The 19,553-nt window shown below is 37.1% G+C and overlaps 1 protein-coding gene across 2 annotated transcripts in view; it reads right to left on the bottom strand.

Moving 5' to 3' along the window:
• Positions 1 to 3,966: 3,966 nt before the first annotated feature.
• Positions 3,967 to 19,553, bottom strand: part of SYNPO2 (synaptopodin 2) — a 166,583-nt gene continuing 150,996 nt past the window's right edge. For both annotated transcript variants that reach the window (XM_047798909.1, XM_047798908.1), the window contains exon 5: positions 3,967 to 7,663. In XM_047798909.1, the coding sequence (XP_047654865.1) occupies positions 7,121 to 7,663 (543 nt within the window). In that variant the 3' untranslated portion in view covers positions 3,967 to 7,120. The remainder of the gene's footprint in view (positions 7,664 to 19,553) is intronic.

Consider the following 19,553-nt stretch of genomic DNA (forward strand, 5'->3'; position numbering starts at 1 on the left):
TGGTGATCCCATTTATATTACCTTTCTACATAGGGAAAAGGATTTGAATTTGCTGTCCCTTAAAATCCAATTCTAGGTACATTCATTGTGCCAATAACAACAAAAAAAAGTCTAGATCAGAGCAGAAATATCATTCAATGTTTTTAAACCTTCTTAGGCTAATAAAATTTCATGTTTTCCTTTGTCACAGAAATCAAAAATCAGGATGATCACTCCTTGCTCACCTGATATTTCTGCTGTCTTCACCAGAGTCACAGTTTTCTTAGATTAAAATCAAATCTTGCCATTGATAATTTCAAATAATAATAACTTGGGGAAAATGAAAAGTTGGGTAATTTAATTTCTTACAGTGAATGCAATGCGCATTTTATGGAAATATTTGTGCTGTAAATATCAATGTTTTCATGATAGTAAAATCATTTGTTTTGTACTTAATGGCTAAAATTCATCCCCCCCGCTTTTTTTGTCATCTTGGAATGGCCCTCTTTTAATGTGCTATTTAAGAATAATTTTATAACAGGGTAATGGTGAAATATAAATGTGTTACAAATTATTTTGCAACTTCCTCAGGTGAAATAACTATAGAATGTATTCATGCCTCTGATTTTGTCTAGTGTGATAGCATTTTAGGCCTTGAACAGTTAATTCTTATTTCTTTCTTAATGTTTTCCTTTTTATGCAAAATGAGAACTCCAAATACTTTACTTATCAAAACATTGTGGAAGTTGAATTTCATCAGAAACACTGGAAGATTTTCAAACACCGCTGCTGAATAACACTGCAGAACATGAAACCTCTCCGCTCTTTTTGGTTATTTTTATCAGATTCATGCTGGACAGAGGGGTTGGGCTTAGGTAAGCATTGAGCTTGGGCTGTTTTATCACAAAATCAGTTTTCTTTAACCTCTTCTAGCCCTCTAGTAAGTATCAACTTTAGTAAATTAAGGGTATTTTATATTGCTAATAATTAGAGCTGTAGGTACTATGGAAACCAGAGAAGATACTATTCAAATTTAAGGACAGGAGTTCCTGTCATGGTGCAGTGGTTAACCAATCTGACTAGGAACCATGAGGTTGCGGGTTCAGTCCCTGCCCTTGCTCAGTGGGTTAAGGATCCGGTGTTGCTGTGAGCTGTGGTGTAGGTTTGCAGATGCGGCTTGGATCCCGCGTTGCTGTGGCTCTGGCGTAGGCCAGTGCCCACAGCTCTGACTCGACGCCTGGCCCAGGAACCTCCATATGCCGTGGGAGCAGCCCTCGAAAAGGCAAAAAAAAAATTTAAGGACAAAATTTTACTGGCATAAAGTTCCAAATAAAACCAAATGATGGGAAAATAGGTAGTTCCTCCCTTATTTATTTATTTATTTATGCACTTATTTATTTAGTTATAAAATATTCTTCTTTTTCCTATGTACTGGTCTGGCAGAAGGCTGTGATATGAATAATATGTAGAACAACAAGAAAAAGGACTAACCTCTTGAAATGAGGCTAGTCCTGACAGGTCAGGAATCAGTCTGGGGTGCTGCAAAGCTGCTGTGGACTCCTGTCATGGATTTCTATACTGCTTAAAAGGTGGTTGCTCCATCCGAGTGGGAGTCGGGGCAGTACAAACAGTGTATCTTCCCTAGTGTAAGGATGGAACTTCACTTTCCAGCACATGAACCATACCTGCAGAATACATCTATAGCTCAGTTGTCTAAATGGATAATTTTTTCTAGAAAAGGCAATGCTGATGAAAGGTTAGAAAGGATCCTATCTCTACCTCTGAATGTTTGTTATAATGTTGACAGGGTTCTTTAAGATCAGTTTGGGCTTAAATAAGATTAAGCCTTTGCCTGGGAGTCTCTGCTGTGGTGCAGCAGGTTAAGGATCTCGTGTTGCTGCAGCTATGGCATGGATCAAAGCTGTAGTTTGGGTTTGACCCCTGGCCTGGAAACTTCTATATTCCATGGTGTGGCCAAAAAAAAAAAAAAAAAATCTGTCTGTCTATCTATCTATCTTCAATGCCTTTGCCTATATATATATATATATATATCCTACTATAATTTATTTAATAATTTAGGGCAAAGCACTCATTTATTGAAATCATCATGATGAGGCTGTCCTTCTCTGTAAAGCCTTTGCAGACCTTCAAGTAAGAAGTTTAAATCTTGAAATCCTGAAGAGTGATGAAGCTTTTTCCTCTCGTGGAGGGGGTGGGAATAGAGGACAATTTACGAGGAAGGGTGACAGAAAAGTCAAGGAGAAAGAGGGTACAATATAGCAAAATTTCCCTACAACTTTAGAGAGGAAAAAATATCAGAGCAAGAATACATTGGTGGCATTTCTTCTTTAAGTTCTTTTATAAAGTTACTTGATTTTTATAAGGAGGATTGCCAGACTCTTTCTAGAAATATAAACTGTCATATTTTACAAGGCTGTAAATAATGAAGTGTTCCTTTGTGAAAAATACTGTACCATTAAATTTGAGAAGTCACAGATCTTATTTTCCAAAACCACTGAGAAAAAGTACTAAATACTTCTGGTATTATAAGTAGGAAAACATTACCTACTGCCCAAGCATCTCTGTTGCTGTCTTCCTGGTAACTAGCCAAGAAATTGGATTCTCCTTGCCTCAAGCTGCTTACTGGCTTCAAGTGGAGATAATACTACCTCTATACTACCTCTTGGCATGTTTTGATATTTAAAGTTTACTGAGTACTAGGAATTCCTAAGAGAAAAGGGGCCTTTATTGTGGCATTAGCATCTTTACGCATGTAAACAAAAAGGAGAGTGTCACTCATCAGTTACACAAGGGATTAAGTTGGAATCCATTGGCCAGGTACAAGACAGTGTACCCTCAGGGGAATATAGGATGGATAACACAAGATGAGGCATCCTGTGCTTTGAATAAACAGGCCCTTAGATAGTTAAGACGCAATCTCAGGAAGAATTTCAGTGACCCCAGTTTCTTAAAGAAAAGCACCAAAATCATTAATTTGAGATATCTGTTCTATGTGATTAGCAGACTATTTCTCTGAGATATATGCTTGACTACCAGTATTTTCTAGTTAAAAAATTCGTATGTATACTGGCTCCTCCCCTGCCTCCTCAGAGTAGTTTCTCTGAGCTACAGAGAGGCTGTTTCCCCAGCTCTAGTCCTCAGTAAGACCCTGAATAAAACTTAAACTCACAACCCTATGTTTGAGACAGACAAAACTGTCTGTCTACTATCTAAGTCATTTTCATCTTTAAAATGGTCCTCATTTTTGAAGAATATTTCAAGTGCTGGCCCTTTAAAAATATTTTTTATCAGAATGCCAAAAACAGCCATTTTACTTATATTTTTAAAAAAAGGCAAAAAGCTGTGCTGCATGATATCACTGACCAAGGAGCTCACATTCCAGGTGATGGTTTTAATGGTATGTAGGAAGAGTCAAAATCATTTTTTTTTAATTTTACTTAAACATGGCTTGTTATAATGAAGATTTCAGTTTAATCCAAGGTCAGTCTTGGGGCAGCTTAAAGAGGACAAGTGATTAGAAGCACTGAAATGCCCAATGTGGTAGATCTCTGAGTCCAGAGTAGTTTTAGAAATCCAACCAACACACAATCAAGTTATATTACCACTGGCTATGCTTGTGCATGGGACTAATTTTCAATACTGTTAAAGAAAGAATTAATGAATAATAATATTAAATGATACTAATTTAATAAAGAATTTTATTTTATCAAAATAGGAGTTAAAAGCCTCTTAACAATGTGAAATTGATCATATTTTGATCAATTTTTGATCATATTTTGAGGTAAATTTTTTTTACTTTTTAAATGTTACAGTTAAAATATTGCCAGTCAGCATGAAATTCTTTTGAAGTGTCTGGAAGCTGATACCATAGAAACTAAAATTTTAAAATTTGTAGTGGGTAAGATTAAATCTTTGAAGACTATTTCAAAACAATTTTTATAAGAAAAAATGAAAATGCTCTTTAAGTTGATTTTCAAGTTAATTTTTATTATGAACACAGTTTTGAGTTTCAGAATGCATCTTTCAGATACAGTCTTTTGGGTTAAACAAAGGTGGAATGTTAAGCTAATTGCAGGAGAACATAGTCTATTTTAACAGAAAAGTGTGGACAGCATAGATGCTACTTTGAATAGAAATCAAATGTGAAAATCTACTTTCTCTTAAAAACAAACATTTCTATAGTTCCTCTCTAATTAGCTAAGCCTATTTGATATAGTTTTTTATCCAAAGGTTCAAATCATTAATATATATATATATGCTTGAGCCCTACAGTGTGTCCCTTTCCAATGGGAGTGATGGGGCCAAAACATAAAAGAGACACATTCAGAGATAAATGGACTAGAATCGTGTAATTATAGCACACAAAATACAAGACAATATTTAAATCATCTTAAGAATAAACACACACACAGGCAATGGTATGATATTTAAACTCAGGATGGAAAGAAGGTGCCAAATTAGTGTACTTTTAGAGAATGCTTTTTAATCTGTGGTAGAACAGAACTCTTTCTACCTATGTGATTGCTACTAGTAGAAAAATGTCTTACAACATATGTGGTATATATTTACAAAACAACAGTTCTAAAAAGGCTATTATTTGGAATATAAGGCAAACTGATTTTATTTTTGTGAGAACAATAGTTATCTAGGTATTCTCACCAGGAATCAGGTATCAGCATGGCAACCTTGGTTCAAACATTAGTTTGATATAAGCAGTCTAACTTTACTCCTTTTCAAGGAAACTGAAGATAAATACTCATACATTTTGTGATGATTTGACAGTAGCACTTATGTTTTTCAGAATTATGTCTGCGAAGTATGACTTCTTGAAACATTGATTTCTAATAAAAGTGTGAGACATTCATTTCTTCGTGAATTAAAAATGTGCAGCTTTCTATGTATTGTCTTTTTCTTGATGTCTAGAATAAATTCAGATAGCTTAATACTATGATTATTTTGATCTAGAGCATGCAAAGGAGATCTCTCTTTAAAATAATATTTAAGTTTAAAATATCTACTTCTATTTTGAGTCTAGTGAAATGTTTAGTGAATAATATAATGTAATCAACTTCTGGAATTGGAATATCTAAGATCTAAGGAGTAAAGGAAATAACTTCCAGCGTTCATAAAAGAAAGCAACATAAAGTCCCCTGGTGGCTCAGCGGGTAAGGATCCAGCATTGTCACTGCTGTGGCTCAGGTGCTGCTGCAGCACGGGTTTGATCCCTGGCCTGAGAACTTCTGCATGCTGTGGGTGCAGAAAACAAAAAAGATAGCAACAAAGTAGGGTATGATCCTGTCACACAAAATCTTTTACTCTAAATTATGCATATCTTAAAACATTGACATTTAGAACATTTGGACCACTATAGTAAGGTTGGAAACAAATAAGAATTTTTATGTGGGGGATTCCTGGGAATTGCTGACAGAGCAACCAATATACCAGGCATTATTTTTTTAAGATTCCATCAGAAATCTTTAAGAATCAGGAATTATGTCTATGATTTGAGAGAATTAATACTATATCAATTTGAGATAATTGAAAAATAAAACCTTAGAAAGTACTCGTTGTTTCTCACTAACTAAACAAATTAGTATCTGGGTGATCCTATTACCAATAGAACTTACTATGATTTCTTCAACTTTTGTTTGTTTGTTCCAAGAAAAGGGATTACTTGTATCCTAGCAATTTTTTAAAAGTTTTATTCTGTGAAAGAGACCATCATAATGATAAACTTAAGAGTTAAAAAGTAAAACAAAGCAAAATAATCATATTTAGAAACCTAAAAAAGTTTTGGATACCTAAGATGTTTTTATTTTAAAGTATTCTCAATACTTGTTTATGATGTAAAATACCTTCAATTTCCTTGTATTTAATACTTTGTGGATATGGCAGTGATGAGCATGTATTTGACTGATTATCTCAAGGTCATGCTAACAAGGTATGAGTCATGGAATTGTCCAAGCAACTGTTTAACTTCCTTTAAACATCTTTGTGATGGCTTTCTAAGACAAACCACTTATTGCATAGGCTTCTATGGCATGCTTTCTGTAACTAAATAAATGGTCATAATCTGCTGTTGCATAATAATAGACACATCCATCTACCACTTCCTTAAATCCATTAATAGCTTTTTTCTTCGCATCAACCCTCACTCCATGTAACACATAGCACAAAACCTGCTGCCCAGCAATTCCTCTTGGATCTTTAATGATACATGCAGTGACACCAATGACCTAATCTTAACTTAATCTTAACTCTAAACTTAATCCGATATTTATATGACGAGCAACAAAAATGAATAATACATCAAAGGTCATTCTACAAATGAGAATCTCAGAACATCAGCACTGTTAAGGATATTGAATAATCTGATCTTCTCATTTAACAGATGAGGACACCTGAACCCAGAGTCTATTCCTGTCTCAGGCTGCTGGCTTTAAATAGATTAAAAATAAATCCTATACCTAAATCTTTCTATTCCCCACACATTACACCATTTACCTCAAAAGTTCCTCTGAAATGTATAATTGTCTTCCTTAACTCAAATATTTCTTTCTTTCTGAGAACATCTATGTTTCAGTTCTAAAAAACAAATCTGAATTTTATCAGATTTTAAAATATATTTCAAAGAAATGCTTAAAATAACACCAAGGAAATCCTTTTTTATATAATTATTATTCATTAACATACTCCTGTTGAAAACTTCTCCAATGTTATATTCCTTGCTGCTACTGCTAATAACAATTAGCAACTTCATCAATTCTATCCTACACTAAGGCATATATAAGAAAATACTTAATTTCACTTTAATTGAGAGTTTAGTTACCTAGACTACCACATATTAATGAAATAAATGGAATTAGGATTATGAATTATTTATAAGTGCCATTGATGCAGAAAATGAAATTTTTTTCAAAGAATTTCTCTATGCATCAGCAGAGAAGGAAGTGGGTCACAATCACATGTGCACACACACACATACACACACTCAGATAAGTGACTTATGAGAACAAGCTGAGATCAAAAGTGAATTTAAATCTAAATCTATTGAAAAAGTCAAAACACTACAAAGAAACATTTTAAAAAACTACAGGTGGCACATAATCACTTCTAACTTTCATGTTTGGCGTCTCCACCCCCTTGGGTGTGGGTTATAGTTGCAACCAGCTACTGAAAGACAATAATCAGACCTGGTCTCCATGGACATTATTTCAGAATCATGTCTGGAAGGCTGCCTGTAGTATGCATATGGCACCTGTGAACCATACTGAGAGCTGGTGGGCATACTGTTAATGGGTAGGGAGGCAACATTATACTCTTGCCTTCCAGATGAGCCCATACTGGCCTTCTGAGTTTGAGGGACATAGGAGAGTCTTTCATTCCAATTCTCGGACGGCCCTGGAAGCACCTTCCTCCGAGCTGCTGAGACCACATTTGCCACAATGGATTCCTGGATATTTCTGGGTCTAAAGGCATCATCCACTAAACCAAGAGGAGACTTGGCTGCTGCTTCCCAAGGAGTTAGCCTTTTGTTTGCTTTCTCTAGCTCATCAGTTGGTTTCCTAGAGTAGCTATAAGCAGGCTGGTATCCCCAAGGAGATGTTGTAGATATGGCAGGTGGGACAGGTCTTCCAGGAAGAGAAAGCGAGCGTCCACTCTCCTAGGGATAATGAAAATGTTGATATATCTCATTCACTTTGGTTTATGCTGAATAACTTTTATTTCAAAGTATTCTTCACACCATTACCAAGCACTATAAAAAACAAATCCCCACAATGCTTAGTCCTAAAGCCAAGACAGGTTGCCTCTGCCTGGTTTATTATTACCTCTAGTTTGGGGACTTGGCCCTCACTTAGGACCTCATCCTTGCTCTCCTTTCCTGAACCTATAGCTTCAGTTGCTAATATCTTTCTTAGATACAACCTGTATAGCAGGCAGACCCTATCATCACTTGGAGCCACCCTTACTTCTGTCTGCCCTCTACATATTCATATGTACATCCACAACCCATCCTCATTCTAGTCCTGTTTTCCTGATACCAAATAAACATAACATACTGTGATAACTCCAGAAACAGACCATAGGCTTTGTACTTTTCCCAAGTGACTTAATATGTTACCTTATTTTGATCCACTGAATATAGCAAAAACAAAGAAAAGCTACTCAAATGTATTGATTATTCCTACTCTGATGGATTGGATGACCTTTTTCCAGCCAAATTCTATTTATATATTGGTGAAGATCACATGGATCTTTATTTCTTAAGTGTGGCATATTGCCCGTGTCTCTGAAAGAAGCATTTCGAATGCTTGTTTCATTTGTGTTCCTTTTATGTGTTTAACTTTCCTTATCTCTTTGAGAGAGTAGATATGGCAGGTTTCAGGAGTCCTGAAACACTCCCTTGTGTATGCTAAATGTTCAGTTTGTCTAATATGCAGAAATATAACTTATTGAAAACTCTTTTATTATCTCCTTTTATCCTTTCTGTATTTCCAGGGACCTTGAAGTCTGGTTTTGTACGTTACTTCCTTACACATTCCCATTTGCATGAGATCCTTGGACAAACTCCAGGCAAAAAGTAGCAAAGGAACACTTAAGGGAAATGAATTGACTTGGAAGTATCATAGCATTATGTTTCCTCTTAAATTTTTTTCTTTTTTCTATTTATGGCTGCTCCCACAGTAAATGGAAGTTCCTGGGCCAGGGATTAAGTCTGAGCCTCAGCTGTGACTCAAGCCACAGCTGCGACTCAAGCCACAGCTGCAGCTATGCTGGATGTTTTAATCCACTGCACCAGACTGGGGATTGAACCTGCACTTCTGCAGTGACCTGAGCCATTACAGTCAGATTCTTAACCCACTGTGCCATGGCGAAAACGCCAACACTGTGCTTCTTGAACAAAAAGCATTACCATGCTTAAAAATGTGTTCACATTTAGTAAAGGGTTTCAGTAGCTTTTCTTTCTTTTTTTTGTGTGTGTGTGGTTTTTTTTTGTTTTTGTTTTGGTTTTGGTTTTGCTGTTTAGGGCTATATTTGCGGCATATGGAGGTCCCAGGCTAGGAGTCTAATCGGAATTACAGCCACAGCAATGCAGGATCCCAGCCGTGTCTGAGACCTACACCACAACCCCGGATCCTGAACCTGCCCATCAAGGCCAGGGATCAAACCCACAACCTCATGGTTCCTAGTTGGATTCATTTCTGCTGTGCCACGATGGGAACTCCTAGCTTTTCTTTCTTAATCAAGCTCTTAAGTTTAAAGCTAGTAGCAACACCTACATTTGGACAAAAACATCTCAGAATAAAATGTTTTAGGGTTTTGTTTATTGTTCCATTAGGCTTATGAAGAAGGTAGTTGGTTCTTTCTTAGTTTGAATAAAAAGAAGAAGGGAGTCAATATAATGGATCTTGCTTCTCTCTTTTCAATCATTGTATCTTTAGCAGTAATGGTTGAATTCCAGTAAAAACTTGTTTTCATTAATCGCCTCTTAATCTAGATCTAATAAGTCCTCTTTGCTGTACAGTGAGAGAGGGGCAAAAAAGCCCGACTTTTGGGAGTTCCTTAGTGGTCTAGCAGGGTAAGGATCTGGCATTGTCACTGCTGTGGCACAGTTCAGTCCCTGGCCTGGGAACTTGTGCATGCCACGAGTGTGGCCAAAATTTTTAAAAGCCTGACTTTTAGTCACTATTTAAGAACTTTGTTTCTAGTCCATGTTATTAATGCATTGATTTCATTCATTTAACAATTTTTTTTGAATATCTAATATTTCCAGGCTCTTTTCTTTTCTTTTTGCAGCTGTACCTGCAGCACATGGAAGTTCCTATCACAGCCATGTCAAGACCAGATCCGAACCATATCTGTGACCTACACGGCAGCTTGTAGCAATGCTGGATCCTTAACCCACTGAGAAAGGCCAGGGATCAAACCCGCATCCTCATCGACACTATGTTGTGTTCTTAACCCACTGAGTCACAAGGGGAGCTCCAACCAAGTGCTTTTCTATGAGCTGAAGATACAGAGATGCTTCAGATAAAGTCCATGTCCTCAAGAAGCATATAATCCAGTACTATTTTTAACTCTGCAGTGGTGAGCTAATCAATCAGAGGTCAATTTAGAGAACAAACTCTTTATACCTATCTTGACAGGACCAGTAGCCAGTTTCGTATACTGTGAGAAGTATTAACATTCAATATGATAAAGAGAAATTAGCTCTTGATTCCCATAGTAGATGTATGTGTCTCTCTTTTGTTTTTAGGTGTGGAAGAAAGAGAACAACATTGGTCTATAGAGTCCCTGGGACACTTTTCACATTCTAATGATATCTGTTTTCCATCCGATATTGCACCTCACAGGCCTGCTTTAGTCAGGTCTTTAAAACAATAGAAACTTGGAATTCCCACTTCAGCTCAGCAGATTAAGGACCCATTGTTGTGTCTGTGAGGATGCAGGTTTGATCCCTGGGCTTACTCAGTGGGTTAAGGATCCAGCATTGCCACAAGCTACTGCATAGGTCATAGATGTGGCTTGGATCCAGTACTGCCATGGCTGTGACGTAGCCCACAGCCACAGCTCCGATTCAACCCCTAGCCCAGGAACTTCCATATGCCACAAGTGCAGTTATAAAAAGAACAAAACAAGGGAGTTCCCGTTGTGGCACAGTGGTTAACGAATCCGACTAGGAACCATGAGGTTGTGGGTTCGGTCCCTGCCCTTGCTCAGTGGGTTAACGATCCGGCGTTGCCATGAGCTGTGGTGTAGGTTGCAGACGCGGCTCGGATCCCGTGTTGCTGTGGCTCTGGCGTAGGCTGGTGGCTACAGCTCTGATTCGACCCCTGGCCTGGGAACCTCCATATGCCGCGGGAGCGGCCCAAGAAATAGCAAAAAAGACAAAAAAAAAAAAAGAACAAAACAAAACAATAGAGACTTAAAGGATGGCAATGAAACGATCCAAATCTCCACAGAAATCTAGGAGAGGCTCCTGAATATACATATAGATAACTAACATCACTGGCTGATAACTGGAAAAAGAAATAATTATCAATTTATTTAGAAGTATTAAGTATAATGTGAATGCATACACCTCAGTGATAAGGCATGCAAAACACTGAATGAAAAGGAATTTATTTTCTGGCCTTTCTTCTACCTACTTAGCTTGAAAATCTTCAGAAGAATGGAATTTTAACAAATTTAAAAGTTCAAAACATTGTTGAAAGATATTCTAATAACAAAGACATCAGGGATTGTTTTCAGCTAAGGTATAAACATTAATCTGTTGAATGTGAGGGGGAAAGAGTAAAACTTTGAAGTATGATATTTAAAGAGTAAGTCAAAATTTTCTGAAGAGAAATTTAAAATACAATTGAAGTTGAAAAAAACCTCCATATGCTGCAGTGTGTTATCCTAAAAAGACAAACCAAACAAACAAACTGCTGTAGAATACACATATGCCAAATATAGCAGTAGTGCTGGTGGTGAAGGACGGTGCAGTGACCTCAATGAACAAAAAAATGACTATTACTCTTCCATGTTCTCCTCAGACTGCCAAAGGTGACTTCATGCTCCTTTAAGTGTTAACAGTAGAGTAAAATTACAAATTGTCTTAGGTTAGAGATGCAGCTGTGGTATATATAAATAGTTCTTTAGGTACATTGTTGTTTTTCTGTTTGTGCCAAAAATATTTCAGGCCTCTAGTCTCTGTCTGCACCCCCAAACCCTTAATTCTAATGTATTTCCCTGAGCAGTTTTCACATCTTGTTCTTTGGTGCTATTTCCTTCTGTCAATCTCTGTCCCAAGGCTCATGCTGTTCTCTGCTTGGCTGGCTAAATGAAGCCAAGTGATCTATCCTGAGCCAGAAATGACCAAAGGGGCCTGAAAATAACAGAAGTGTTTCTTCTATTTTAGAGTTTGAATGTCTGATGGTAGAATTCTAGCTTCACATGGTTTGGGCCTGGGTTGGAGTTTCTACCTTGGGTTGTATTATTATCAGAAGAATTAAAAAATTTGATATGAAAGTACTGAACTGTAACCAGTATGTTAAATTGATTATTTTTTGTGTATTGTGTATTATGTGTCATTAAAATGTTTTTTTCTTTTTATCTCCTACTACTTTAAGAAAATTTTTAATGAAAGAAAATTTTCCACTGCTGCTGGATGAAAACTTAGCAGGTCCTGTGATATTCTGCTTCCTTTAGGAATAGTCCTATGGTCACTTTAAGTTACCCAATCCACTTTATTTCAACATAGAATAGTCCAGCCCCTGGAATAATAAACTCCAATCTCCACTTAGGGTTAAAACCCCTCTCCTTTTCCAGATGGGCCCTTTTGAGGAGAATCACCTTCTTCCAGGGAAGATACTGTGATTGCCTTCCTCGTGCTCTCCTCCTTTTCCTCTCCAAGTTTGCTAATCCTGACTTCCAGTCCCCTGGGTTTAGAGTACAAGGATGGAGATGTAAAAAGAGAAGGAATTTTTTTACTTGATTTGGTAACATCTTATTCTGGCTTTTTACTCTCAGAGCCAGGTAGGCCCAGAGAAGGAAACTTTCAAGGGATATTTGAAGATTCCTGTCACTGGGGACATCGTGTCTGTAGTCCTATATTCATGCCAATTCATCTCTTTTCTAGTGGTTAACTTGTAACTCAATCTGTACCCCCTAGATAGCTGTCTACCTACAGCTCGTAGCTGCTAGGGTCTGTTTGCACCCTTGGAGAGGCCCCAGTACAAACCCCATCTGGTTCTGCCTTACTCCTGGCCTGCTCTCGTCCATGGGGAATACTCACATCATTTACTTTTGGGAGTGCAGCAGCAAATTTCCTGGTTCTTTGCCAAAACAGTTTGTCCACCCATCTCTCACTCTGCAAATACCCTGGGAGAGAGTCCGCACCAGTCCCCTCCTACCTCCCATCCATCTTCATGCTGACACCTAGTATCAGGTTCTCTGAGCAGGTACGTTAAAATGTTTTTTCTCAAAAGGCTGGAGGTGAGAGGGTAGGGCCCCCAACCATATCTGCTCCAAACACAAACACTGATCTACAGCATTCCAGAATTCCTCCTCTTTCCTTGCTAGATTCCGACCCCCTCTAATAACCCGGACCTGACTGAGGGGTTCAAGAATTGTGGAAGTGGTTTGCTATTCTCTGAACACATCAGGGACATTCATGTCTACTGTTCTCTTTTTAAAGTCTGTGTTTTAATCTGGAATCACACTTGAGTGTATAGCATGTCATATTTGAGGGCCATGAGAAAAACTTCTACTTTAATATCCTGCTATATAACATTATCATTTTCAGTAGAGCATTTAATTCTTGCTCTTGTTTTTCTTTTTAAAATGAAATATAGGCTAAAAATAGAATGAAATGTCTTTTTTTTTTTTTTTTTTAATCTTTTCTAAGGCCGCATATGGAGGTTCCCAGGCTAGGGATCAAATCGGAGCTGTAGCCACTAGCCTGTGCCAGAGCCACAGCAACGCGGAATCCGAGCCATGTCTGCAACCTACACCACAGCTCACAGCAATGCTGGATCTTTAACCCGCTGAGCAAGGCCAGGGATTGAACCCGCAACCTCATGGTTCCTAGTCGGATTCGTTAACCACTACGCCACGATGGGAACTCCTTGTCTTTTTCTAATAATTAATTTCAAGAAATTTCTCCAGAAACTTCAAATAGTCTTGAGTTAAATTATTTCCAGGCCTTGCTCTAGAGAAGGGGCTCATCTATTTCCAGGGCATCTCAGAATGCCTTTAATCTCTAGTTGTTAACAACGTCTTCCTTACATTAAACCAAGTTTTATTTCCCATAACTTTACCCCATTGATCTCAAAAACATAGAATACATCTACTTACACTCCTAGCCAGCCAGTCTTCCACATATTTCCAGTTGCTTCCACCCTCTTGGAACACCCTGATGCTATCCTTCATTTTTCAAACTAAGGGGAAATAACACCCATGGTGTTCATTCCCTCAAGTTTTCTTTATCTTTCTTCCTCTACTTGGTTAGGTAAAGCTAGTGCAGATAAAAACTCTTGATCTCTCTAAACAGATGTACTTATGTAAACACAAACACCAAAAGCAAACTCATGAAGAAGTCATTCAAACTGACTGAGGGGCTTTATCATCTGGCTGGTGGTATAACTAATACTGCCTTTAGAGTAACAGTCTGTGTGTACTTAGAGCAGTATGCCATTTAAGTGCTGAACCCATGAGAGTACAAGTCAGTTTTAGCTGGTCCAATATAATGCATAACAGTAAAGGCTTCAGATATTTGCACTGAACTCGGGAATCATCTGGTGTTACCCGTTCCCATCAAAAGGATAAATACAAAGGAGACATTTACCTACCTCTGCCTTCAAGAATAACCAACACTATTAGATCACTTACTGTGTGCCAAGTGGCAGGTACTAATTGCTTTATGTAGAGTATTTCATATAATTCTCATAATAGTCCTTTGAAGTAGGCACTTTTAAATCCCATTTTTCCAGATGAGGACAGTGAGACTTAAAGAGAATAACCCCTGCAAGGGTAGAAAGCTAAGTGCTGGAGGGGGGAGTGGTTTGAACCCAGGCAACCTTATGTCAGGGTTCTTAATCAAAAACCTATTACACTATACTTGCAATGAAACTGCTTTTAAAATATATCTTTTCAAAAAAAGATTTGAATTTAAGCAAACTAAATGGGATGAGATGTTAGAAATTTTTGAAAGGGTCATTCAAATCTCGTTTGGATTCATTAATGCTGGCATCTTGCCATTTGTCCCAAGAACAAGTAGATGCCCATGCATAGGGAATACATGACATGTAGATGCACTGCCTCTCTCTGGAGACTCAAGGTGCTCTGCATTCAGGTCAACTGAAAAGCTCAGAGGAGCTGGGGCCATTCTCCACTTAACATAAATCATCTTTTATGTTCAGTAGATGTTGACATATCTGCACAGCTTGTTAATGAAGCAGCTTAGTTAGATTCCTTGGTAACCAGTTTAACGGACAGGAAACACTTGACGTTTAAAAAAAAGGAAGGGTCATCTGAGGTTTATCTAGGACAAAGAGGTGAATTCTAAAGCAATGCAAAGAAGCCCTAGAAGACAAGAAGTTTAATGTGATATATGTTTTGAAGTTCAAACTATTTAATACCATAAACCTTGAAAGCTAAAAAAAAATTCTCCTGACTAAAATTCTGCCTACATGTGCGTAATAGAGTGTCTCCAACTGACAAATGTTATTCCAAATCCTTCAACTCTAAACACACATGATCAATAAGTATTCAGCACAAACATGTATTTTGCTATAAGCAGATTCCAGTAAAAGCCAACAGGAGTAAATGGCATTTCTTTTGCCCTTTAAATCACTGATTAGAATTTCTACAAAGCAGAAATCCATGAAGGGGCACCCGGATAAAAGAAAGCACCAGGCATTCTCTAGTTTTCCATTTGCTCAGGTCAAAATCTTTGGAGTGATTATTGACTCCTCTCCATCTCTTACACTCCACACCTGAACTGTCAGCCTTAAAATACATCCAACATCTCATCATTTCTGAGCACCTACATTGGTGCTATCCCAGGCTAAGCCACCATACTCTCTTGCCTGCATTATTGCTATAGTCTCCTAATTAGTTTCCCTGGTTCACCACCCTTGCTCCTTTAGTCTATTCTCAATATGGCAGCCAAGATTATTGTGTTAAAACCTAAGTCAGATTGTATCACTTAGTCCTCTGTTTAAAACTCTGTCATGGCTTCTCATTTCAAAACAGGAAAATCAAAGTTCTTTCATTGACCCACAAGGCCTCACAAAATTCTGCTGGTTTCACCCCTCCTTACATGTCTGGTTTCATCTCTTTCTGTTCTCTCCCTCTCACTTTGCTCCAGCCACACTGACCTCTTTGCTATTCTTTGAACAGATCAGGTATACTCATGCCTCCAGACCTTTATGCTTGCAGATTCTCTGCCTGGAACACTGTACTTCAGATATCAGCATGAACTTACTTCATTCCCTCCAGGCACCACTCAAATATCATATGATCAGTATTTGCCTGTTCTCAAAATCTCTATCTTTTCCCCTCTTTCTCAAGATTCCCTGTACCCCTTCCCTTCCTTATTTCTCCCTTTATGCTTATGCTTACCTAACATAATAAATATTTCATTTAACATTTATTAATAACATTATCTTGTTTATCTGCTTCTTCCCACTGGAATTTAGTTCCATCTAAAGTAAGACTTATTGCAGAGTTCCTGTCGTGGCTCAGTGATAAGGAACCCAACTAGTATCCATGAGGATGCAGGTTTGATCCCTAGCCTCACTCAGTGGGTTAAGGATCTGGCGTTGCCATGACCTGTGGTGTAGGCTGGTGGCTACAGCTCTAATTTGACCCCTAGCCTGGGAACCTCCATATGGCCACAGGTATGGCTCTAAAAAGATTAAATAAATAAATAAAAATAGTTACTCAGAGTTTTCTTCTGGCACAGTGGGTTAAGGATCCAGCATTGTCACTGCAATGGTTTAGGTCATTGCTATGATGCAGTTTCAATCCCTGGCCCAGGAACTTCCATATCTGTGGCATGACCAAAAAATTTAATAAATAAATAAAGGATTATTGTTTTATTCATTGAAACATTCCTTGACCTAGAACAGTGCCTGGCAAGTAGACGTTTAGTAAGTATTTGTGATATGAATGAATGGCAGTTTCTAAACCAGACTGCCATAATCAGAAAATTTGACTATCTTCACCAAAACTTTTAGTCGTGTCTCAAGATGTAGCTCTTCTCACATGTCAGTTACATGTGGTGAGAGACTCACACAAATAGACCCATCCCCCCAAATACGTGTATGCCAATATGCATAGCAAGACATGTTTGGCAAAAGAGATAGTATTAATCAACATTTGTGAACAGATCAGTTTTTCTATACAGGTAGAAGATTTTAACGTACTTCAGGTAAGTGATTTGCACTTAGGTCAGTAGAAGCATGAAGGTTTTAAACTGCTTTGATTCCCCCAAATATGGAAAGTCTTAGATAATCATACATGAATCCTAAAGAGAGCCCAAAATATATTTGCAGGATTTAAAAAATAAGGCATAAGTAGAAAAAGATAATGGAAGGTGGGATGAGTTAGAGTAGGATAAGAGAAAACTGAAAGTTAGTTTACTCTTTATTATGAGACTGCAAGCAGGTGGAGGAAATGGCAGTTTTCTACCAAATGATCTTATAAAGGCACTTCTAGCTCTAAAGAATCTTCAATTGCAATTTTCCTCACAGTGGAAGTGGGTCAACACTGTAAGAAATTTCTCCCTAAGGACATAGAATTCCTTTATCTAGAGATCTCTAAATATAGAACAAATGCTCCCTTGAGATAATTCAGATATAATCAAGTAGTCGGGGTATTAGGAGAATTTAAGGTCATTTTTGTTCTAGTCTCTATCTCATATTCCCTGAGGCCTGCCTTCCTCAAGTGAATTTTAAATCTTCCATCAAGTGGAGTTTTTAGAAATTCTGTTGTAACTTTCTCTTATCTATAAAACAATGGAAGAGTGTCTGTTTCTATTGACAGGAATCACCAGTATTATTCTGCTCACCAATAATAGTGCAGACAACTAGAACTAACAAGTCACATTATTGAAAAGAAAAGTAGCCAAATAACCATACATTGCTTAAATAGTTCCATGAATGCAAAACATACTTAGACATCAAAATAAGAGATAACATCTTATAGCTAGAGCTTCTCATCTTGACTTTACCATTAACTATTTATCATAATTCATTTTAGATTAACTATCAGATTAAATTTTTGGTTCTAAAACAATAGAGGTTTTTTTTTAAGTTTTATTTTATATTTGAAGGAAATCCATTTGTGGGAAAGGGTAAGAGTTGTAACCGACAGTGGAAGCCAGCGTGTTATATTGGAGAGAATGTGAATTTAGACACCACACTGATCTGGGAGTTCTGCCTTTGTCTTTTGTTACTCATATGAGTCAACCTCTTCCAGTCATACTTGCCTTGGTTGTAAAATGACAAGAATGCTGGCTACTATTTCAAGATTATGGGTAGAGATTATGTTTATAAATCAAATGCCACACAACAGATTATTCTTGTTATTGTGAGAAGAGTGTGAGGCCTTAAAAGGTGTCAGAGACCTGGCAGAACCTTTTGTTCAAGAGGCAACTGCATAGGCAGGCTGCTGACCCAGGATAAAAATAGGAGGGAGCCTTGCCTTTGAAGTGGCATTAGCACCACACGCCTCAGATATTGCTGTGCCAGCCACTGACTTCGTCCCATCAGAACACAGGCAGCAGGGCGAGCCAGAAACATCACCACTGACCTCATCTCTCTGGTGGCTCTGGATGGACAAAAGTATAGACTTCTTGATCTTTTTTAACCTTCTGTTATAGAGAAATAAAAACAACCACATTCAGTTTAATGTCATGAAGACTAACGTTAGGGAGGAATTTGTGCATACATATATTTCTGTGGTCCCTTTCATCTTAGAACCAATGATAACTATAACTAAAATGTATGGAATTTTTACAGTTTCCTAAGCATTTTTTTGCTTAGTTCTAAGCATTTTTGTCTATTAACTAATTTAATTCCTTAACAATCCTATATTCCCCAATTTCTATGAATAAGAAAACTATGGCATAGGAATTAGGTAATTAACCTGAAGTCATATAGCTTGTGTTTGTATAGGGAAATTGAAGAATTAAGACCATAGATGATAAAGTTTTACCTAAACAATGTATTTTAAAGCATATCTGTTAGTGGAAAGAGATGACTACAGCAGCAATTTTTATCCTCTCACTTTCCTTTATCTTCAGAAAAGAAGTATATCACTCTAAAAATGATAACATGTGAAAATACTGCTAATAATATAGACAGTGTTCTATTTAAATAGCTGGAATTGCCATTTTAATTTTTTATAATTCTTGAGTGAAAGTCTTATTTAAGTATATTTTTATAAAAGTCTAATTGATTTGAACATAAAAATAAAATCTTATAAACACTTTTCAAAATATTTTCTGAAGTTTTCTTTCTCCTCAAAAGATTTACAGTAAAAGTTATATAGATTCCCACTATAGAAAACAGTGAATAATAGATAGCAAAAGTTCGGATATCATCAATTTCTATAGAAAATTTCACAATAAAATAAGGGATGCAGATCTTATATGAAATAAGTACATTTTTGACCTTGTGGGAGGTTTTTGTAGAGAAAAATTATCAGTGCCTGGCATATAGAAAGCACTTCATAAAGGAGAGTCATCTTTATTAGTGTAAAATTAATGCTTATACTATATTCCTTATTAGAATTCTAATTATGATAAATTATAGAAAACACTTAAAATGTTTAACTATGTGATATAGTTTTAGCTGTCCGTAATAGTCTAAATACCTTTCTTTCCTGAAACAAATTCAGGCAACCATCTCCTCCCTCACTCATTCACAAAAAGACTTACCTTGAATGTACATTTATCCCTACCTTCTAGGAAAGTAGAAATAGAAGATTTTGTATAGCTTATGTGCATGCTATTTGAAGTAGAGCTAATATTCCTTGAACAAACTTATTTCCCAAGTAGA

Source organism: Phacochoerus africanus, chromosome 10 (genome assembly GCF_016906955.1).
Source record: "Phacochoerus africanus isolate WHEZ1 chromosome 10, ROS_Pafr_v1, whole genome shotgun sequence".
Lineage (NCBI taxonomy): Eukaryota > Metazoa > Chordata > Mammalia > Artiodactyla > Suidae > Phacochoerus > Phacochoerus africanus.